We start from the raw sequence: 24,480 nt of genomic DNA, 5'->3' as shown, positions 1-24,480 counted from the left end.
TTTTTCTAGGTGGGTTGAATTCAAACTACGAGCAAATCAAGATACAGATTTTGGGCTCGACACCTCTTCCATCCCTTAATGAGGTGTGTAAAGGTACTATGAATTCTACATCTTCACTTGTGCGCTTGGCTCTTTCTTCCACTACTCACAGAGAATGGCGTTGAAGCCGAGGCCAAGGAACATCCCGTGGAGATGATAGAATTAGATGGCAATGTGATCATTGTGGGAAACCTGAGCACATCGGAGGGAGGTGTTAGGTTCTTCATAGCCATCCTCCTGGTACACGGGGTTGATATACTGACACGTGGTGGCGGCAGAGGAGGGGCTACAACCCATGATCTATGACAGAGACTGAAACTAGAGGACTCTCACACGTAGATACCAGCTCCTTTTCTAGGGATGATATTGTAGTGCTTCATTGGTTCATGTCTCAACTTGATAGCCCATCTACCTCATGGGATGCCTCAGCTTCTGCTATGCATATCAACACCCTGCACTTTCTCCACAGCTCCGTCGTGGGCTATTGACTCTGGAGCTACTGACCACATGACTCATGCATCCCATTAACTCTTATTGCATTTGTTATGGTAAGGATAAGGTCCGGGAGGCTGATGGTACCCACTCTCCTCTATTTCTAGTAAAAGTAATATCCCCATTACCTCTTCCGTTTCACTTGATTCCGTTCTTAATGTTCCTAACCTTACCTTGAATCTGTTGTCTGTGAGCATTTTAACTGAAACCTTGAATTTTTTTATCACATTTTTTCCTTCTCATTCCATTTTTCAGGATTTGGTGCCGAAGAGGATTATTGGTAGTGGACGTGAGGAGAGCAGCCTAGACCACCTTGAGCCGCAACCACTTTTTTTTTCTACACCACAGTCCTATGCATGTGGCCATAGTGATACTAGTTCTATAGACTCTGTGATGCTTTGGCATTAATATTTAGGACATTTCTCTTCTGTTGTTATGAGGAAATAGTTACCTTATTGGTTTACATCTTTTTCTTCTTCTCATGCATCTCATTGTGAATCATGTACTTCTGCTAAACATTATCGTTCATCTTATCCCTATCATGGTAATAGATCTGCTATTCCTTTTCATATTATGCATATTGATGTTTGGGGACCTTATCCCACTACCTCCTTGTTTAGCAATCGTTATTCATTATACTTAGACCATTCTTACAAAGCAAAAGAGTGATGTTTATGATGCCTTCAAAAACTTTTATAAAATTATCTATTCCCAGTTTGAACCAAGATCAAAATAGTCCGGTCTAATAAAGGGGGAGTGCATGCATGGTGCTCTCCAAGACTTTTTTTACCGACAATGGTATTATCCATCAGCTTGCTTGTGTTGATATACCCCTACAAAATGGGGTAGCTGAGAGGAAAAATCGTCATTTGTTAGAAGTCGATAGGAGTCTTCTCTTTGGCCTGCATGTTCCTAAAACCTTTTGGTCTGAGGCTATTCTGACTGCTACTTTTCTCATCAACCACATGCCTACAAAAATTCTTGGGTCCCAAAATCCATGTGCTCTCTTATCTCCTCAGTCTTCAGCTTTCCCTCTTCCTCTTAGGGTGTTTGGTTGTGTGTTATGTGCATGTTAACCATAGTTGTCATGGCACCAAGGCGAACCAAGGCGGTGGAGTGTTGTCTAAGCGCTTAGGCGAGAAGGCGCCCGCCTTAAGGCGAACAAGTGTTATTTTTTATTTTTCCTATTTTCTAACATTATTTAGTAAGTTATATATACCTTGTATCATAAAAAATCAAGATTAAACCACATCAAGTCATTAAAAATTAACATTTAGCCACATCAAATCATTAAAAAATTAATATTAAGTCATATTAAGTTATAAAAAATCAACATTTAGAGAAATGCTCTTATTCTATAATAAGTTTGACTGGTCAAATGACTTTATTTTTACATGAGACTTTTTGTATTAGTTATAACATAAAACCAGCTTTCTAACAAGTCTAAGATTACTTAAATCTAAGTTACAATGACTAAGTTATGCTCTGGTCAAACTTATTTTTAAGTGCGCGAATACTATTAAAAACGCCTGAATGAAAATAATTTTATGGATATTGAAACAAAATATTATTTTACCGGACATTTGGTTTTTAAAATGATGGAATTTATAAAATTTTCATAATTTTGAAAAGCCCCAGCATTTGAAAGTTGAAAATCGCCCCCATAACCAAAATCTAGTTTTTGTTCTTGGACTGGGGAGTTGACTTTTTATCCTTTTGGTATTTGATTTTTAAACTATTTTTATTGGATTCAAATAGGGGGTATGAATAATATCTTAAGTAAATGAAAACACTTGCTTAAACGATATTTGGCATAAATAAGTGCCAAAACACAAGGCGACATGCAGTGCAACAAGGCAACTGTCGCCTAGGCCCCCAAGCAAACCGCCTAGACGCCTAGGCGATGCTTTGACAACGATGATGTTAACAAATCCTCTCGCATTAAACTTGATCACAATGCTCTCAAATACCTCTTCCTTGGGTATTCTTCCACTACCAAAGGCTACAAGTGTTATCACCCTTCTTCTCGCAAGCGTCTTCTTTCCAAAGATATCACCTTTCTTAAGTCTGGTCCTTTCTTTGCATATCCTCAGCATCCTCTTCATGGGGAGAACGGAAATGCAAGTGAAAAGGTTGTTGAAGCCATTCCATTCCTTACTCCCTTGCCTTTTACTTCTTTTTCCTTTGATATGGGGAGACATAAAGAGGTGGATGATGTTGAGACTATGGATATTATGGATACTAGTGGACCTTGGATAGAGAACGCTCCTGATATTGTGTACACAAGGACCAAGAGGACCTGCCAAGAGTCCTTTTTTTATCCATATCCTGAGCTCCCCCTTCCTCAGTCAAGTAACATTCCCACTTCTCACTCTGAGTTAGACCTTCCTACAGCTATTCGTAAGAGTAAGAGAGCTTACACTAATCCTATGGCCCAGTTTGTTTCCTATGATGCTCTCTCTCTTATAGGTGTTGCTTTAACAATTTTTTTTTCTTCTACTTCCATCCCCAAAACTATTACTAAGGCTACGTCAGACCCCAAGTAAAAATAAGCCACGTCTGAGAAAATGATGGCACTTGAGATAAACTGTACCCGATAATTGGTTGACCTCCCCAGAGGGAGAATTCCAGTTGGATGCAGGTGGGTCAATTCAAACAAGTACTGATCAGATGGTACTATTGAGAGGTACAATGCAAGATTGGTGGCCAAAGGGTACAGTCAGGTGTATGGAATTGATTATCTTCATTATTAGGAGACTTTTGCTCCTGTGGCCAAGCATAACTCAATAAGAGTTCTTTTATCTGTGGTAGCAAACAAAGATTGGCCCTTATATTAGTTGGATGTGAGTAATGCTTTTCTTCATGGAGACTTAGAGGAGGAAGTGTATATGTGGTCTCCTGGCTTCAAGTTTTCGGCAATTGATGGCAAAGTGTGTCTCCTGAAGAAGGCACTTTATGGTCTCAAGCAATCTCCAAAGGCTTGGTTTGAGAGTTTCATACAAGATATTCTGAAGAATGGACATTCCCAGAGTCAAGCAGATCACACATTATTCACCCAGGAGGTAATGATACCATCATAACATTGCTTGTCCATGTTGATGATATTGTGGTGACTGGAGATGACCATGATGAAATTACTAGGCTGAAAGCATATGTGTCCAAACAGTTTGAGATCAAGGATCTAGGACACTTGAAATACTCTTTGGGAATTGAAGTGTCAAGGTCAGGAAAGGGGATTGGGAAGTTTGTGTTCGACCTGTTGAAGGAAACAGTGATGTTGGGCTATAAACTGGCAAGTACTCGTATTGAACAGAACACAAGTTAGGAGAAGGTCGTGGTTCCTCTCTTGTTAAAAAAAAGGCCGTTACCCAGTGCACAAAGGCTTCCCGCACTTAAACAGGATTCTAAGAGGGTAAATAGGTAGACAACCTTACCCCCTTTACAAGAGGTTCCTCTCTTGTTAATGCAAGCAAATACCAGAGGCTAGGGGGGAAGTTGATCTGTCTCTGACTCGCCCGGACATCACTTATGCAATAAGTGTAGTGAGCCAGTTTATGCATGCATGCAAGAGTGGACACTTAAAGGTTGTGTACCGCATCCTTAGATATTTGAAGTCCTCTCTGGGAAAAGGATTTTTGTATGTCAGGAACAATCACTTGTGGATAGAAGGTTGCTCCGATGCTGATTGGGTTGGATCTATATTTGACAGACAATCTACATCTTGTTATTGTACTTTTGTGGGTGATAACTTGGTTACTTGGAGAAACAAGAAAACAACCTGTTGTAGCTAGATCTAGTGCAGAGGCTGAATACAAGGTAATGGCTCATGGAGTTTGTGAACTCACTTGGTTGCGTCAATTGGTTCTTGAGTTAGGACATGACATCGATGGACCTATGCGACTGTATAGTGATAGCAGCTTGCTATAAGTATTGCTCATAACACAATGCAACTTGATAGAACAAAGCACATTGAAGTGGACTGATATTCCATCAAAGGGAAGATTGACTTTGACAACATTTGCACACTTTTTGTGAAGACAGGTGATCAATCGGCAGACGTCTACACCAGTGTTCTCATCCCTCACCAGTTCAGTGCCCTCTTATACAAGTTAGGAATGTGTGACATTTATTCTCTAGCTTGAGGGGAGTGTTGGACTTTATGTAATATGTAAAAGGGGTACTTTAGGAACTGCCCTTATATTAAGGTGTCTTAAGTTGTTTTTTTCCTCTTTGACCTCCATAAGGTTATTATGTAATTTCCTTTCCTTAAGGCTACTATAAGTGAGATGAGCATTCAGCTCACTCACGTTTTGCACCCTTCTATTACTCTCTTCTCTCAACTTCTCTCCTTCTTCTTCCTACCTCTCTTCTCTTCATCTTCCTCTCTCTAACCCTAATATCCTAACTTCCATCTCACCCCTATGAGAGCCTTCTCCTCCCCTCTCCATACCTTTGCTAGGAAGCTCCGCAATGTTAAAGATGCCCTCAAATCTTGGAATGCCTCCTCCTTTGGCAATATCTCCTCTAGCGTGTTTGACTGCAAAGGTAGGCTCGAGGCCATCCAAGTCAGGCTTCAAGTTGACTTGCACAATCCCTCTTTTGCTGCTGAAGAATCCTCCACTTCTGGTGAGCTTTCCTCCCTTTTTGCCCAGGAAGAAAGTTTTCTTGAGTAAAAATCCAAGATTAAATGGCTTCAGTTGGGGGATACCAACTTTGCTTTCTTCCATAGATCTCTGAAGGCTAAAACCAATGCAAATTCCATTTCTTTGCTCCCTTCTAGAGATGGATCCATCCTATTTTCTCCTTCTAACATCAAAGAAAAAGCGGTTGACTACTTCTCCACTCACTTTAACCTCCTCCCTCCTCTCCCTCCTTCCCTCTCCCTTCCAACCTTATAAACAAATTTATCCCTGATCACCTCCTGGGAAGCCTTCAATCCATCCCCACTTATGACGAGATTCTTGCTGCCATCTTCTCCCACACTGCCAACAAAGCCCCTGGTCCTAATGGTTGTAGCATGGGTTGCTTCACCTCCTGTTGGGACATTATCTGTGCAGATCTCATCTCTGCCATCTATAGCTTATTCCTTAACCCCTCTCAGATCAGAGGTGTCAAACAAACTTTTTTATTCCCAAAAAAGGATGGTACCTCCTCCATGTCTGACTTTTGGTCTATATCTCTTTGTAATCTCCTCTACAAGTTCATTTCCAAGATCCTTGCCAATCGCATCCAATCGGTTGTTACTTCCTTATTAGTGCTAATTAGTCTGCCTTCATTGCTTGGAGAAGCATTGCAGATAATATTATCTTATGCCATGAGATTGTCAAAGGATTCGACAAGTTATCTCATTTTCTTACTGCACTCCTCAAAATTGATATATACAAAGCCTTTGATTCAATTAAGTGGTACTTCATCTCCTTTGTCCTGCTCTAGATGTCTTTCCCCCTATTTCTATCCATTGGATCCATTCTTGTATCTCCCCTCAATTTTCTATCCTTGTCAATGGTAGCCTAGTTGGTTTCTTCCACTCTTCTGTGGAATGGAAATCTCTCTCGTTAACCCATCCCTAAATGCAAATCTCTCTCGCTCACCTGACCTTCGCTGATGAACGCATGATCTTCTCAAAAGCTGATCATGTCTCCATTTCCTCCATTATATCCTCCCTCTTTGAAAACCTCTCGGGCCTTTGAATCAACCTCCTCAACAGTTTTGCCACTCTGATTTAAAACTTCAGAATATTTACAACTCTGCCATTATTTATATTGATTGGGTTATTTAAATGTTGGGTGAGCCTTTAAGTGAACCAGTTAGCTGAACAAGGTTTCGAACCCTGGTTCCGCATTAACGTGGTATCAGGGCCAAAAATTCCTACAACTATGGTAAGTTACAATGAACTTCCACAATGGATTGGTTCACATAGAGAAGAGACAGATACAACTATTGCCAATCCTACTAAATGAGTGACTACTTTAGGAAGAAGTGTTAACACGCTCAATAACAATGTCACTTCCTTGCAGATTATGATGACTCTTTGTAGGCGTCCGTTGACAGGTTGACAGCTTCTGAGAAAGGAAAGAGTCCCATGCGATCTGAGGATTCTTCCAACTCCATCCCACAAGAGTTTTCACATGTCACCCCACACCCATTGCCACACGTTCCTCCGACCACCACCACGACCACCATTACCACCATATGGGGCTGGATCTATCTGATGACGGAGTAGAGAAGGCAGCGAGATTGGACGTCCTTGATTTTTATGGGGACCACAACCCAGAGTAGTTTCTTGACTGGTTCACTGTTTGGAGATTTTCTTCAGATGGTACATCTTGACAAAGGCTAGAAAGTTAAAAAGCACAGCTCGAGTGTGGTGGATAAAACACCAACAACAAAACCGAACTCGAGGTTTGGGCAAGTTACTACATGGGCTGAGATGCGTGGTGCGATGGATAGAAGATTCCAACCGACCAATTGCAAGCAACATGTACACTTCAAATTTGTGTAGTTGATACAAGACAATATGCCAGATGAGGAGTACGTGGCCAGATTCTACTATTTATCCACTCAATCTGACTTTGAGTGGGACGAGGAAGTCTTACTAGCGCAATTCCGTAACGATTTACACCCACAGATTAGTGCTTCATTGTTCGCTAGTAGATTGTCTACCATAGAGGACGCAATTCTGGTGGCCTATTAGGTTTGAGGAAAGTTTGAAGAGGCCCTACACCCGGAGGACTTTTCCCGACACATTCTAATGGAGATACCTCATGCCCACAACAATCTTCTCCTCAAAATAAATCGGCTTCGGTTAATAAACCACAGGCTAGTGGTTCTTCAACAACACCTATACGATCAGATCGTCTATACTCCCCTCCTCGCTGTGGTTCAAACAAACCTTACTCCCCACCTCGGCGTGGTTATGACTGGAACTCAATATTTCCAAAGGAGTCTATTTAATGCTTCACATGCAAGGGATACAGGCATCGAGCTAATCAGTGTCCTAATCGGTTGTTAACATACCTCGACAAGGACAATTTTATACCCTATGTACCAAAAGAGCAACTCAAAATAGGATCGGTGAATCTTGAGGTTAAGTGTGATCATGAGCTTAGTGAGATTAATGATGGTGACAATGATGGTGAGCGTCAACTGTTCTATGTTATTCGTCCTCTTTTGACTGCACAGTAGGATCCTGAGGAGGACGATTGGCGTTGTAGTAGTATTTTTCAATTTATGGTGCGATGTAATGATAGCTTGTGTAATATGGTGATTGACCCCGGTAGTAACGCCAACGTTGTTGCTGAAGATGTTGTACGCAAGTTGTGTCTGAAAATGGAGCCTCATCTGAACCCCTATAAGGTTGGGTGGGTGAACAACAATAATATGAAAATTAGTGAAAGGTGTTTGCTCATGTACTCCATTGGTGGCCTAATTGATCAGGTGCAGTGAGATGTTCTCCCTTTGAAGGTCTCTCACATTCTTCTGGGGTGCCCATGGTTGTTCGACAAGAAAGCCAAGCACTGTGATTTTGAGAATACATACTCCTTTCAGTATGGTGGACTTGACATGAAGTTTCTACAAGCAAAGGATCTTCCACCTCTCAAACACAAGCGAACAACTAGTACTTTTCTCCTCAGGCACATTATCTCACGGCATTCTTGGACCCCATCCAAACTCGATGGAGTCGAATTCTTTTCAAGGAGGCGAGCTGATGCAGATGCCTTGGCTTGGTTGGACCGAATTGACCCACTATGGAGGCCTAAGCCAAGACACAACCAACCCAAACCAATATTCTGGTATGGCAAGGGTTGGTAGTTGATAATTATGGGAGCGATCTTAGGATATTTGATTCTCTTTTGCTTTAGAAGTAGTTTCTTTTGCAATTAGTTAGTTTCTATTTTAGATTAGTTTCCATCTTTAAATTGCTTTCCAATCTTATGCAATGAGTTATTCTTTAAGTTTCTGTAAAATGATTATGGAGACTAGATTTGAAGTATTGAATTGAAAGTGGATGAGTATTTTTTTTGGTTGAAGCTATAGTCGAACCCTTCTTCTCCCTCTCTGAAATTCTCTCATCTCTTCCCTGCCATTCTTCTACTTCCTCTTATTTCTTCTTCTTCATTATTTTTTTGGGTTTTCTTGCCATACCTTGTTCTGGGCAATACTACCAGAAACTGAAAGAGTCTTCCCTGGGGTTTTATTTCCGCTCGATTGACCTTGAGGTTTGGGTTGAGAGTAGGGCTCTAATAGGCAATCAGAATCCTGGAGTTTCTTCCCCTAACCATCATCTGTTGAGAGCAGGTCAACCAGTTGCAGGTTTTGGTTCTCACATTACTGCCAGATCTAAATTGCATGGACTACTGTTCATCATTGCTTGTTGTTTGAGCTGTTTTCTTGCCAAAATCAAGGGACCAGAGCGTTCCGGCCTTCGCCTGCAATTTCTAGCTTTTCTGAGAAGAACTGAAGCAGATCTCTCCCCTGCAAGTTGCTAGTTCTTCTGCCCTTGCTGGTTGTCTAAGGAAGAAGAAGGCTGAGTCGTGGGTTTGTTTAGAGAATCTAATCTCTGTTTTGACCATATTACCCCTTCATTTACCTATTATTCTCTCTTGTCCTATTTTATTTCTAATGTCTGAAGTACCCTCACTTACCCAACATTTGGTTTGTCAAAGGGAATCTCACATTAGTCATGGTAATTACAATTCTGCCACTTTGATTTAAAACTTCAGAATATTTACAACTCTGCCATTATTTATATTAATTGGGTTGTTTAAGTGTTGGGTGGGCCTTTAAGTGAACCGAACAGGGTTTCAAAACCGGTTCCGCATTAACACATTAAAAAGAACAATGCCAATTAATTGCTAACTGAAAACTTTCATTCTAGGGATGCAAGTTTTAAGGCTTAGTGGCTTCATTACCTTTTGAAGGTTCTTCAGAATTTTCTTTTCATACTGTGGATACATCTTTAAGATCTTTGTGAAGGTTGATTTCTCAATCCATAGCAGTCTGCATTCATCTCGGGCTTGGATTGTATACAATTGAGGAATACTGCAGAGACTGAAAATATGCCCAAATGATATATCATCACACAACCATCTCTCCTCCGTACCATTTTCTCTTTGCTCGACATAGTCCTATAGATATCATTGTTAGATCTTTAAATATTGTTGGAAAAGTGTAATTCAATTAGTATATCTTATAAATGGAAAATGGAAATCAGTGTGATACAAAAAAAGGAGGGAAATTAGAGAGCAGTCAACTTTGCCAATGTTTGTGGGGAAATATCCAAGTTAGGTATAATAAAAGAATATTAATTAATCTTAAGGTTATTGAATAGTACCAGCACACCGTGACATTTAAAGTATAGCTGATCTGCTACACTTCGCTTTCAATAAAATATTCTCCTGGGAGAAGAATTTCTTCATGCAGCTTAATCACCTGCAAGGAAAGAATTTATAAAATGATATTCTAAATTCCATTGATTAGTTGATGTGATAGGTTCCTAATATTGTAGATTATTCATAAATAAAGCTGAGAATTACGGTAGACAATAAAAAGAAAATATGGAATCTTAGAATAATATAACAGTCTTGAGGCATGTAGTGGAACTAATGCATTAACTGAATGAATATTGGAGCAAAACAAAGTGCATTTATAAACTTAATCAGTCTAAGTGAAATTAATTGTTTGAATTTTTTTTTTATTGTATTTGTTGATAAAAAGTAGACCAAAAAGGATTCTTATTAAACGTGTCAAGTAACCTCTTACCACCCCCAATGAAATTAATTGTTTGGAAGTCTCTTGTTTTAGAGATACCATATATCAAGATTGTGTAAGAAATATTACAGAGTAGATCTTATTCTTCTACGAGAAACCATATGCAAAACCTTGGCCTCCAAAATTTGGTGGATTTTACAGGTTTGCTTGGTGTTAACATATTACTTGGATGTGATGCAGATGCCAGTTCAGATAGAACCAGCTCTACAGTAGGATCAAAATAAACTTGGATCAATTGAGCCTTAAGACCTGGTTGAGTGAAGGGCTGATGATGCTTAATAAAACTTACAAACAATAGCTCAGATCTCTTCAGGTTGGGAAGATATGTGGCTGAACAGAAGCAAGGCAAAACTAGATCAAATCTGGAGTTTTTCCAACTCACAAGTTAGATCAAGGAACCAGCTCCAAAGCTCGTTGAGTGTTCCTCCCTATGTGATGAACGAAATCCCAAAGCTGGGGCAGCAACGGAGCTGAGATCAGTATGCGATAGGGTCTGCCCAGAAAATCCTGATCATAGGCCAATGATTGGGATTCTGGAATTGTAACAGCAGTTTGAGCACCTCCTTAGTTGTAGGTTTTCAAGAGGTATATTTTCTCCATAGGATACTGAAACAATCAAATAATAAGAAGGAAAAAGAAATAGAGAACCAGAAACTCGTAGAAGGTAGTTGTGGGCAGAGTTATCAATTCGGCCGAATTATTCGCGAATAATTCGGCCGAACCGAATTTTAAAGAATTTTATCAAAAATTCGGACCGAATCCGAATTAAAAATAAAATTCTTTAAAATTCGCGACTTTTTCAAAACTTAATATAAATCGCGAATAATTCGGACCGAATCCGAATTAAACCGAATTATTCGGTTTATTTAAACATTATTTAAAAAAAAAAAAAAATAAAATAACAAATTAAAAAAAAAAAAAAAAACCCAATAAGCTTTTTTGACCGCTTTTTTGACCGAATCCTTCAATTAATCATCCGAATTATTCCGAATAATTCTCTGTCCGAATAATTCCCGAATCCGAATTTCTCGTAGAAGGTAGTTGTGGGTGGGGGTAGGCTTTCTCAGCCTTGGGCCTCACCCACAGCTATCTCAGCTGTAGAGGAACAAAATCTCTCTAAGATTCAAGCAAACAAAGCTGCAAATTTCATTCATAAACTTGTGTCTTGCTTACAGCTACAACCTTCTATTTATAAGCTATTACATAAGTACAGAACAAAACAAACTAGAACTTCTAAAAATAATCCATGGCTGAAACTGTTGCTTTGGGGGCTGGAAAATCCGAAGGACTCTTCTAGTCCAAACACCCAAAGCCTTGGAAGCTAAGAAAAGATCCTTCCAGATTATACCACACCTGCAGCCTTTAGTGTTGACCCTTCACACACAAAATAGAATTTGGTAGAAGCTCCTTCTTGCTGTTCACATCTGTGCTACTATTTACATGAACTGTACTAGTGGATGGATGCTTGATGGGCTAATGGGCTAAACCTGAACCACAAAACTAAATAAAACTGACCCAACGTGGGTTGGCTTGATGGGCCAACATTAGGCTGGCTGGACTGGTTTGATGGAACCAACAAATCCTTTCTTTCGCAGCTCGATCTACATCAACTCTCTCCCTCTTAGAAAAAATTCATCCTTAAGCTTTGTAGAGCGTAAGGAAGAATTTTGTATTGTGCACATCCTGCTTCAACCCAGAAATTAGGGTCTTCTGGTCTAAATTGTAAGAGCTGTGGCTGGCAGATGGATGCCCAAATGGGGCTGAATCCTTGGTGGAAGGTAGCTTGTATGATGCCTATAACAACTTCAAAAGATGGGCTGCATCAGATCACAGATCGGGGAGTTATGGGAGAAAAAAAATCTGCACAGAATTCCTCCTCAGGCTATCATAGGGTCTTCTTGAGTCACAGACCAGCAGCAACAATTTTGGTTGATATCTCCTTGAAACAGGCCACCAATAGAGAGTAAACAGTACTCACATACTCCAGAAAATAATAGAAACAAAAGGGAAAACAGAATTAGATGGAAGGGAAGAAGGAGAAGAAGAAAGATAGGGTTTGGCTCTCTCAGCTGATGTCAGTCTGTCTCAGACAAAAGGTTTGCAAGCAAACACCTCAAGAATCTCATTAATCAAATCATAATATGTTTCTTACTATCACAAATCTCTATTTATAGGCTTGAATAAGCTATTACATAATTAGAGAACAAATCAAACTAGAACTTTTAAAATAATCCATGGCTGAAACTGTTGCTTTGGAGGCTGGAAAATTCAAAGGACTCTTCTAGTCCAAACACCCAAAGCTTTGGGGGCTAAGAAAAGATCCTTCAAGATTATACTACACCTTCAGCCTTTGGTGTTGACACTTTCACACACAAAATAGAATTTGGTAGAAGCTCCTTCTTGCTGTTCGCATCTGTGCTACTGTTCACATGAACAGTACTCGTGGATAGATGCTTGATGGGCTGATGGGCTGATGGGCTGATGGGCTAACCTGAACCCCAAAACTAAAATAAACTAACCCAACTTGGGTTGGCTTGATGGGCCAACAGGGGCTGGCTGGACCGGTTTGATGGAACCAACAAATCCTTTCTTTTGCAAGGTCGATCCACATCAGGATGGTTATGTACTCAGAACCTTAAAACAAAAGGGATTTTCTAAGTGGAGAATTCATAATGATGACGGCCTTCCAGGATGGATGTAACAGCTTTCAGGTGGTGCTGATGCTGATTGGACAAATGATGCAGTGCATGAAGGGTGTATCTGGAAGAGTATGAAGATAAGATTAGAATAGATAACCAAATAACAGGAGACAGGGGATTAGAATATTGCAAAATGAGTAAACAAGAAGAACAAGGGTGCTCAAAGAAGGATAATAGCTTTCATAGAGTATTTAGTGATTTAAATACTGCTAGTGACATAATCAATCCTCTTGATATGATCAAACCTCACTTAGACTAATACGATCAAGGTTTCCCACACTTCTGAAGATTGTATAGGTCATTGATCTGTGCAGAATAGCAAAACACCACCAAGAATAGCTAAACACCGCCAAAATTTTAGAATGAGAATTTCAGATCAGAAGTTATTTTAGAATGAGAATTTCAGATCAGAAGTTTATTATCTCACAGTGTGTTAGAATGAGAATTTCAGATCAGAAGTTTATTATCTCACAGTGTGTGTAATCTAAAGGTTGTAAAAGAACAAGGGAGCAAGAGAGGGGACGCAAGTAGAAGGTTGAAGAAGTAGAAGAAGAGAAAAGGAAGAAGAAGAAGAAAGGAAGTTGTGGTCAAGAGTTAAAGTATCGGTATCGGTCGCCATATCAATCGGCCAAAATTAAGATACGCATCGGAGGGTATTGTATCGTATCGGAGAAACGCTAAAGATACGCACATAAATGGATAGGAAACCCTTTTTTATACACTTTTGCATAAAAAAAATAGTTTAAAAAAACTATATATAACATGTATTATGTCGTTACCCAGTGCACAATGGCTTCCCGCACTTAAGTAGGGTTCTGGGAGGGTATATAGGTAGACAACTTTACCCCCATTGCGGAGAGGCTGGTTCCTAGGATTCGAACCTGCACCACTGCGCAGGCGGAAACATATATTATGCATAAACAGTAGATTGAGAGTATCGCACTAAGAATCCAAGGTTTGTAGTTTCCCATAAATGTAAAATCCTTATTCTCAATCTTGATTTCCACTTTAGTTAGAGAGAAAAATGGTTGGCAGCAACTTTGGAACAAAAACACATAAAAAAATTGTGTTTTTCTGAAAAATTACCCGGCTTGACCATTTTATGACCGTATCGGTACGTATCAACCAATACATACCAAAACGTACATTTCACTTCGATTTTGAATTTTCCATAGATCGGTACGTATCGGTGCTTATCGGTGTGTATTGTAATATACGTATCGATACAAAAGGGTTTTAAAAATTTCATGTACCGTATCGGTGTGTATCGTATCAGTAGGGCCTATATGGTACGATACAGACCGATACTTTAAACCCTGGTTGTGGTAAAATATTGCGGGATAGAAAAGTTCTTCTCTCCCTATGCTAACATATAATAGCCAAAGGTGGTAACAGGTAAGAAAGTAAAAAACACAAACACATTACAACTTAATAGCCTAGTACCAAAGTACCCTTATTATATTATGAAAGTACATAACTCTAACTCCCACCCCCCTCAGAATGGAGAATAAATGTCATACATTTTTAGCTTTCATAATGGAGTAGCCGATGAATGAGCCCTTTGGTGAAGATATCAGCCAACTGATCACCTATCCTCACAAAAGGGTGCATATATACCTAGAGACAATCTTCTCTTTGGTAAAATGTTGGTCCATCTCAATATGCTTTATCTGCTCATGTTGCACCGAATTGTGGGCGATACTTATAGAAATTTTGTTATCACAATAAAGTCTCATGGGTGCCTTAGTATCAAACCTTAATGCTTGGACCCTCTTTGCTCCATTCCCCTGTCCCCCATTCTTAAGGGATGAGTTTCATATTTCCTTGTACTGCTAGTATTATTTTGTTTCTTCTCCCCCTTAATTTGGCGGTTCCCTATTTTCTCTTCCTTTTGGAAATGAATTTTTATTTAAAAAAAGGCTATACATCGATCTAGTTGAGTTCATTTTCTTATGGAAAGACTTAACATATGATTTAATTTTTTATGCTTTTCCTAATTTAACGTAGGTTCAAACAAGTCAAAGAAACACATGATATAGAGGAGATGGTGTTAACAAAGCTATTTAGGGCTGTAATGCTTGAATGGTTTAGAGACCCGCCAAGACTTTAATTTATAATAAGGCAAAGGAGAATAAGATTACAACTAAGCCCCCTCTAACCTTCTCCATTAATTAGAGTCGGTAGAAGGGGAAAACCCTCGCATGCCCCCAACGGCATATCTTACAAAATTTAACACTCCCCCTTAAGTTGGAGCAGAGTTATTAGACACGCCCAACTTGGACAGAATAGGATGAAAAGCTTTTCCTCCCAATACCTTAGAGAAGACCTCCACTATCTGATCACCAGACTTCATAAAGGGCACACAATTCAGTCCACTTTCAAGCTTCTCCTTGATGAAGTGTTGGTCAATCTCCACGTGCTTGGTGTGGTCATGTTGTATTGGATTATGGGAAATACTTATCGTAGCTCTATTATCACAATATAGCATCATCAGAAGACGAATAGGAACACCAAGCTCTTGAAGTAAACTCTTAAGCCACGACAGTTAATAAAAACCTTGAGCCATTGCACGTAACTCTACATCAACACTAAATCTTGCGACAATATTTTGTTTTTTGTTGTGCCAAGTTACAAGGTTGCTATACCAACTAAAGTACCATACCTTGAAATGGTTTTCCTATCGAGAGATATAGTCCAATCAGCATTTGTGAAAACCTCAACCCGAACATGGTCATAAAGAGAGAAAAGAATTCCCTTCCCTGGTGCCGACTTCAAGTAACAAAGGATACGAAGGACGGCCACTATATGGGTAGCATAGGGATTGTGCATAATGTAATGCCCCAAATTTTGGAACCTTAGAAGAGATATCTCTTTTGTGTTATTTTCTAAAGCTTACTTAAATATTTAAAGTTAGGCATTTTAATTAATGACAACGGGGTGGTTAGTAACTTGACTAGTAAGTAAAGGGGTTTTGTTTAATTGATTTCTTTTCTTTTATTTTAAAATATTCTTTTCTTTTAAATTATTGTGGACCCTACCCCCTTTTAGACAAACTGTGGGAGTGTGGGAGGGTGAAAAGGAGGAATAGAAGAACCATGGGAATAGGAGAGAGAAAAGTGGCAGTGTGCAAGAGAGAAAAGGTGGGGGAATGGAAGAACCGTGGGATTGTTGAGAGAGAGAAAAAGAGGGGGAAGAGAAAGAGAGAATGAGCGAGGGGGAAAAGAGAGAGAGAGAGAGAGAGAGAGAGAGAGAGAGAGAGAGAGAGAGAGAGAGGAGAGATAAAGATAGAAGGGACAGAGAGACGTGAGAAAGGAGGGAGAGGTAGAAACGAAAAGTGGGAGAGAGTTGAGATCGAAGGGGAATAGGAGAAAGGGCGTGGGCTATAGAAAGAAAGAAATAAAGAAATAAAGAAAGAAGGAAAGAAAGTAGGACCGTGAGGAAGAAAGAAAGGGAGGGGAAGGGGAATTTGGTGCCTACTTCTCTACTCACTCCGGGTAATGAAGCTTCCTCTTATCCTTAGTTTAGGTTGTTGGTTCTGATGGTTTCTTCTTTTGGGACCAATAGAGGTTTTATCCTAAGTTTTAGATGTTGGTTTCTTTATATGGGACCCAAATCAAATATGTCCCAAATCAAATATTTAGTTAGAATTGTGACCCAATATTCGGGTTTTTAGGACCCTAATTGTTTTTAGGGTTTTGTTTTAGGATTAGGGTTTTCTTGGGACCCAGTATGAGACCCAAACCGTGTGACCCAAGTCTAATATTCTTTCATATCAAGGTCTAGGATTTAATTCATAGGGACCAAATATAATATTCTTTTTGGGACCCAAATTAACTTAATCTTATATTTTTCTTGGGACCCAATATGGGACCCATATGGTCCAAATCCAATATTATTTTCTTGGGACCCAATTAACGGGACCTTGTGCTAGTCAGATATGATAAAGATTTTTGGGATTCTCTGGGCTGCCCAAGATGGGTAATCGATTCTAATTTGGAGCCATCGAAGGGCCCTAACATTAATTCTTGGTTCGATCTATAGAAGTGTCTATTCTTGTCCAAATCTTAATCTTCGATTTTCTTCAAATCTAGCTATGCGAAGACCCATGTTTTGTTACCATAGGTTCCCCTACCATAGAGAGAGAATCGATCCACTCAGGGAGACAATCTGATTCTCGGTTTGCGTTAATTATAAACTCATGAAATTGGGGGGAAATTGGGAGACCTGAAATTGTATTTCCCTAATTGCTTTAAATCCAACCGTTAACTTTTACGCATACTTTGGGGGTTGGTAGAGCCGTCCAAGGGGAGGTTTCAATTCAAAATTGGGGACCATCTGTCCAACGAATTAAGAGTAATTTCAGATTTACTGAAATCTTAAAGTTACACTTTGAGATTGTAGTTTTTCTAATTACTCCTAGATCACTCAACTAATCATTCTCATCTTCGGAAGGGTGATAATGCTTGTCGATGGAATTGTCTCCTAGAGTTTGACCTCTGTCTAGGAGGTTTAACTTTTTGGGTTGACTTAAGTAAGTGGGGTATTTGAATTAAGTTTTGAACTAGGAGATTAATGGGAGATGTAATTAATTGCAGGTTGTGATTGACTTGAGCATTCAGAGCTCAGAGGGTGGAAGTAGGAGACATACAGGCTGAGGTAAGTGGATCATAGTGGGATTACACCACAGGTGTGTGGATTGATTGCATGATGTGATGTTTGGTGTGCTGGTATCATTGATATGTGCTGACTTATACTTTTTGAATGGTGTTTATGTGTGACTTAAGTTTATGGGAGTGATTGACACTTGATGAAGGTGACTATTAGTGTGATGTATATTGATGTTGATTCTTACGTGGAGATTTTACCTATGTGTTTTTAAAGAAAATGATTTTATGAAAGGGGATTTTTGTGAAAGTGTGAAAAGAGAAAGTGTGTGAAGGTAAATAGACTACTCCTTACCAGACCAAAGAGGGGTATCCCATTGAGCCGCAGGACTTATACCCACTGTGCACAGTGGTGTCTATTTAGTCACAGTGTGATTGTGTGATCGTGTGATTGTGAGGGTCATGTTTCCCTCTCGTATTATGGGTGGTGGTACCTTATTTCCCTCAGTGCCGGCTAAACTATGATGAAAAGGGATTTTTAAATAATCTTGTTTTATTAAAAGTGCGAACATGATTTGTCAAAATAACTCCTTATAGTTTTTCACAAACAAAGTGATAGTCAACTTCAATATGCTTTGTCCTCTCATGGAACACCAGATTAGAAGCAATATGAATAGCGGCTTGGTTGTCACACCATAACTGCATAAAATAAGTACAATTAAAACCAAGTTCAGACAGGAGCTGCTTTATACACATCAACTCACAAGTAACATGAACTATGGCTCGATACTCAGATTTAACACTAGACCTTGCCACAACAGCTTGCTCTTGCTACCAAGACACAAGGTTTCCACCAACAAAAGTACAGTACCCTGTAGTTGACCTTCTATCAATAGGAGAACCAACCCAATCTACATCACAAAAACCTTTAATACGATTGTGTCCATGATCTGAATATACCAGACCACGTCCTGGAGCTTTTTTAAGATACCTTAGAATATGAACAACGGCATCCCAATGTGAATTAAATGGAGATGATAGAAACTGACTCACAACACAGACAGGGAAGGCAATGTCAGGTCAAGTCACAGTTAAATAATTCAGGTTTCCCATCAACCTCCTGTATTTCTCAAGATCATCTAACACATCACCTTCTTCAGGCATAAGTTGTTTGGATCCATTGGAGTATCAACGGGCTTGGATCCTAACATACCTATTTCTGAAGTAGATCTAAAACGTACTTTCTTTGAGATAAAGAAATTCATTTTCTTGACTGAGCAACTTCGATTCCCAGGAAGTACTTTAATCATCCTAGATCCTTAGTTTGAAAGTGTTGCTATAAATGAGCTTTCAAACTTTAGATTCCTTCAACATCATCTTCAGTAATGACAATATCAACATAAACAACCAAAAATATCCTCTTTCCATCGGACTTCCGATAGAACAAAGAATGATCATTGTCACACCTTGACAGTCCAAATGCACATACCACATGAGTGAATCTTCCAAACCACGCCCGAGGAGACTGTCTAAGCCTATACAAGGACTTCTTGAGCTTGCACACCTTTCCACACTCCCCCTGAGCAACAAATCCCGAAAGTTGCTCCATATACACTTCCTCATGCAAGTCATCATAAAGAAAAGCATTCTTCACATCAAGCTGAAACAACAGCCAATGAGAGGAAGCCGCAAGAGAAATCAGAACACGAACAGAAGCCATTTTGGCAACAGGAGAGAAGGTATCCAAGTAATCAATGCCATAAACCTGGGGATACCCTTTTGCCACCAGCCGAGCTTTCTAACGAGCAAGAGAGCCATCAGGGTTCACTTTAACTACATATACCCAGCGACAACCAATAGCCTTTTTGCCAGGGGTAATGATACAAGATCCTAAGCCTGGTTTGCCTCTAAAGCACACAGTTCCTTTGTCATAGCAGTCTTCCATCTAGGACTAGATAATGCCTCTACAAGGGTCTTAGGAACAGGATGACAAGAAATAGTGGAAAGACAGAAATGAAAGATAGACGAAAGACTAGAATAAGACACAAAATCAGCAATAGGATGTTGGGTACAACTCCGAACACCCTTACGTTGTGCAATAGGGAATTCTAGGTTAGAAAGAGGAATACCTGGAGGCGGATCCGTAGACGAAGATGATAAGGTAAGTGCCACAAGGAGAGGGGGGTTGCTGCTTCCCGAACACATTGTGTATACACCTGTAACAGGGGTGGTGGTGGTGGGACCTCTGTCTCAGTGGCAACCTGTGGATTAGGGTGATGTATAACACAAACGGGAAGATCATCATCCAATTCGAGCACAACAAATGACTCATTAGAATATGGGGTGGATTAAAAAAAGGAGACATCAGTAATGACAAAATACTTATGAAGAACCGGGGAATAACAGCGGTATCCCTTTTGAGTACGGGAGTAACCCAAAAAGAGACACTTAATGGCTCGAGGATCCAATTTTGATAATCCTGGACAATGATCACGAATAAAGCAAACACAACCAAAAACACGAGGGGGAAGAGCAAAAAGTGGATCAGACGAAAATAATAAGGAATGGGGAATACCACCACAAAAAACAGAGGAAGGCATACGATTAATAAAATAACAAGCAGTGAGAACAACATCAGCCCAAAAAACTTTAGATACCTTCATTTCAAACATAAGGGACCTAGCAACCTCCATCAAATGACGGTTCTTTCTTTCAACCAGTCCATTTTGCTGGGGAGTGTCTGAACAAGAAGCCTGGTGTATCATACCACACTTAGCCATAAACTCAGAAAATGGACCAGAAAAGTATTCTTTTGCATATGTTTGTTATTAGAATTTTGATAGTCATGCCAAATTGATTTTGTATTTCAACAACAAAGTCACAAAAGATGATAAATAACTCAGAACGATTTTTTCATTAAATAAAGCTAGGTCGTCCTAGAATAGTCATCAACGAAAATAAGTACTTAAAACCTAACGTGGATGTAACAGGACAAGGGCCCCATACATCTGAATGAACCAAAGAAAAAGGAGATGCAGACCGTTTATTAACTCGACGGGAATAAGTAACACGATGTAGTTTTCCAAACTGACATGACTCACATTCTAAACTAGAAAGAGAATGAAAACTGGGATCAAGTTTCTGTAGACTCTGTAAAGACGGATGGCCCAACCAGCAGTGAACTTGATGAGTCCGAGTACCCGAACAGACTATGGAAGGTGCAATGTCTTCAAAAAGGTACAGTCCCCCAACCCGATGACCTCTACCAAGCATCTTCTTCGTTGTAAGATCCTGAAAAACACGAGTCGGAGAAAAATGTTATAGAACAATTGTAAGCTTGTGTAAACTTGCTTACAGACAATAGGTTGAATGGTAACTCGAGAAAATAAAGCACAGATGATAATGATAAGGAGGCATTAAGACAAACAGTGCCAAAACCATTGACTTTAGCTATTGAGCCATTGGCCAATGTGACAATAGCAGAGGACTTTTTAAAAAAAGAAAATATACCTGTTATACTAGACATGTGATCCGATGCACCTGAATCGATTATCCAGGGGCGAGAAGAAACAGAGAGACAAGATCGCATTACCTGTCTGAACAAGAGTAGCAGTGGGAGGTAAGGGTGCTTGATTCTAAAAAGCATGCAATTCTTCATTGGTCAGGCTAAGAAGGTTCGTCAACTGTGGCTGAGTTGGAAAACTGTTTTGAGGAGGTTTACCATGAAGTTTCTAACAAAATCGTTGGATGTGTCCTGGTTTACCACAATGATGACATGTACGTGTTGCTCCTGAACTGTCTGAAGAGTTCCCAGTAAATTCTCTTATTACCACCATTACCTATGCTACATGAAGTTCCTCGACTATTACCCTGTGCTCGATTATTACCCTGTGCTACAAGTGCGGAGTTTTCCACTAGAGTAGAATCTTGAGAATTCTCTCTAGATACCTGTAATACTCGAGAAAAGGTATCTGCAAGAGATGCCACCTTGTCACCTCCAAGGATCTGAGAACGAACAGAGTTATATTCTGTTCTAAGACCTCCCAAAAAACCTATAACTGCAAGTTGCTCTTGCTGGTCTTGTATCTTCTTCACATCACTACTAATAGGGAGAAGAGAATTCAACTCTTCATACATCCTCTTGAAATCAGCAAAGTACTGAGCTAGAGGCCAACCCTTCCTATCAGTTCGATAAAAATCTTGAGACAGTTCATAGATACAAGAAAGGTTGTTCTGTTTAGAATACAGAACATTCAAATAGTCCCACAGCACTTTCACAGTATCAATGTGAGTAACAACATCAACTATGGAATTATTCATTGACTTCAATAGCTGTCCGAGAATACGTGCATCAACCGTATCACAAAGCAGGTTTTCCCTTTGTTAGGTGATCCTATTGATCTCGACCAGTCAAACAAGCTACATAATTTTCTTCCATTGGTAGAAAGTAGCAACTCCTAAAAGTTTCTTTTCAGTAATTTTATGAGATGATGAAGACATCACCTCAGTAACAACTTTCTTCCCTTCTGTGTTAGCCATTAGTGCACACAGAACGAATCAATCGATCTAACCCCCTTTGTTAGATCACACAAGTTCAAGAAAATAGCAGAAAACAGTACCCAAAATACAGCAAGACCGTGCTCAAAACAGTACCAAAATCCACCCAATATAGCCCAACCGAGAAGGAGAGAGAAAAACCTGCGCAAGGATTTAGAGAAATACTTGCGGCTTGCTGTTCTGGGCTTAGAATGGACGGAGCTTCTGATCGAGTGAAGGTCTTCCCAAGGCGACAAAAACCTCCAAATTTGGTTGACTTATGACGGCTGATTTGTAAGTTACTTCAGTTCTTGATGTCAGTTCTAGGAGAGAGAAACGTCAGCCAAGAAACCAATCTTCAATCCAAAAATCCTAATCCATAAATTTTCTTCTAACAATTTGAGTCAATCCCTTCATACATGCGATTGATTTCAACCACCAGTCCTTCATACACATTCCAGAAAAATAAGGGATGAAAACATCCCCTCTAAAAGAGCCACGAGCTTCTTAGGGAGAAACCAGAAACTGAGAGCTAGTTTTACCTTATTTTCTAAACAGTAGGCTATAGAATAGGGTTGGTTATTGATTAAGGATCAGACCAGCTCTGATACCATGTAAAATAAAATAAAGGAAAATAGAGAGATCGAGAGAGAGAAAGAGAATCGAACTTAAGGAAATAGCAAACCCAATCGTGTGATTGCTTCTGCCCTAATCTTCTCATTAAATAGCTAACACTCTATTACAATTACAATAGGACAGCTGTCCTACTATGACTAGGAATATAAAACAGAATAGAAGACTACCTTATTAGTTACTGACTTATAGGAAACTAATATCAGTCTTAGAACAACTAGGACTCCTATTTACTAGGAATCTTGACTAACCGAAGGGAGGAGTCTGTGCAACTCACAGACTCCTCCTTTCCTCTCCTACGATAACTTCTAACAGAGGTAAACTCTAATAATATAGATTTCGCATTTTAACTAGGATATATCTTAGGCTGCCACCAGTAGGAGTACCTAAAATTTATAGCAGAGGTTGATTATTTTTTGTTGAGACTTGATTTTTTACGAGTTCTAATATGCTTGATTTTGGTGAATGTTTTGGATCATTTGATCAATGCTCCAAGAGGGCTGCACCCTTACCTGTATCTTGGTTTGGGTCATGACATGTAAACTCACGACAAAGGCAATGTCCGGTAGTGTATCTGAGAGATAAATCAATTATCCTACCAACCATTGATAACGGCCTTTGTCAACCAGTTCACCATCACTCTCCTTGAGTTTGGTACCAGCATCTAAAGGAGTATCGCGAAGATGACACCCTAATAATCCAGTCTCTGGTAGAAGATCTAGGATGTACTTTGGTAGAGATATACATCTCGAAAATCCGACAACTTCAATCCCTAGGAAATACCTCAACTTTCTCAAATCCTTTATCTCAAACTCTCGTCCCAGGAAACCCTTGAGACAAGTAACTTCATCAATCATTTCCAGTGACTACTATATCGTTGACATATACTATGAGAGTCATAACCTTATCACCATACCGTTTGATGAATAAGATACGATCAACATTGCTCTGCTTGTATCCTATAGAGGTCATAACCTTGTGAAATCTGCCAAACCAAGTTCGAGGAGAATGCTTCAGCCCATACAGCACTCGCTTCAATCTGCAGGCCTTGCCATTGGTGTGTCAGGTGAAAATCTAAGGGGAAACATTCATTCATACTTCCTCATCAAGTTCTCCATTAAGGTGGATGGACTAGCCTCTGCTCTTCCTTAAGCTCCCGTTATGCCTCCTTGAACCTTAGTGCCTTCCATTCTGCCAGTGGGTCCTCCCACCGGAACCTCCTCTACTACCTTCATCAACCAACCTACACTCCTCCCCTTCTTCCTACCCCTTCCTCCCTCCCCCCTGCTCCCATTCCTTGGAATTCCTTCTTCCGGCCTCCTTCCAATGACAGATTCTCCCTTCACTTCATTCCCCCTTCTACCATCGAAAACCAACGCATCAACCTTTGCCTTCTAGTTTTCTTTCGTCTAAAATTGAAAAAGTGGAAGCGTTGCTTGGTTGGGCAATTCTTAAGTAGCAGACCCCCTTCCCCATTACCAAATCATCCCTCTCAAAGCAATAGAGACCCAAAGGATCCATTGACATTTTCCTCTTAGATAATGGCATCTTTCTTTTCAACTTCTCCTTTAAAGACGACAAAAATCATATTCTTGAAAATTGACTTTTGGCAAGTGGGGAAAAACCCCATCTTCTTTCGCCAATTGGACTAGTTTACCAAACTTCACAAAGTTGATCTCCAAACCATTCCCCTATGGGTGGTTCTC

The 24,480-nt window shown here is 39.8% G+C and overlaps 1 protein-coding gene across 3 annotated transcripts in view; it reads right to left on the bottom strand.

Moving 5' to 3' along the window:
- LOC122063107 overlaps positions 1-24,480 on the bottom strand; it is a 72,383-nt gene that overhangs the window by 12,678 nt on the left and 35,225 nt on the right. For all 3 annotated transcript variants that reach the window (XM_042626785.1, XM_042626787.1, XM_042626786.1), the window contains exons 4-5: positions 9,866-9,963; positions 9,444-9,659 (exon numbers count right to left, since the gene is read on the bottom strand). In XM_042626785.1, coding sequence (XP_042482719.1) covers positions 9,444-9,488 — 45 coding nt within the window. In that variant the 5' untranslated portion in view covers positions 9,489-9,659; positions 9,866-9,963. The remainder of the gene's footprint in view (positions 1-9,443; positions 9,660-9,865; positions 9,964-24,480) is intronic.

Source organism: Macadamia integrifolia, unplaced genomic scaffold (genome assembly GCF_013358625.1).
Source record: "Macadamia integrifolia cultivar HAES 741 unplaced genomic scaffold, SCU_Mint_v3 scaffold1194, whole genome shotgun sequence".
Classification (NCBI taxonomy): domain Eukaryota; kingdom Viridiplantae; phylum Streptophyta; class Magnoliopsida; order Proteales; family Proteaceae; genus Macadamia; species Macadamia integrifolia.
Note: the sequence above shows the minus strand (reverse complement) of the source record. Positions and strands in the feature narration are given on the sequence as shown.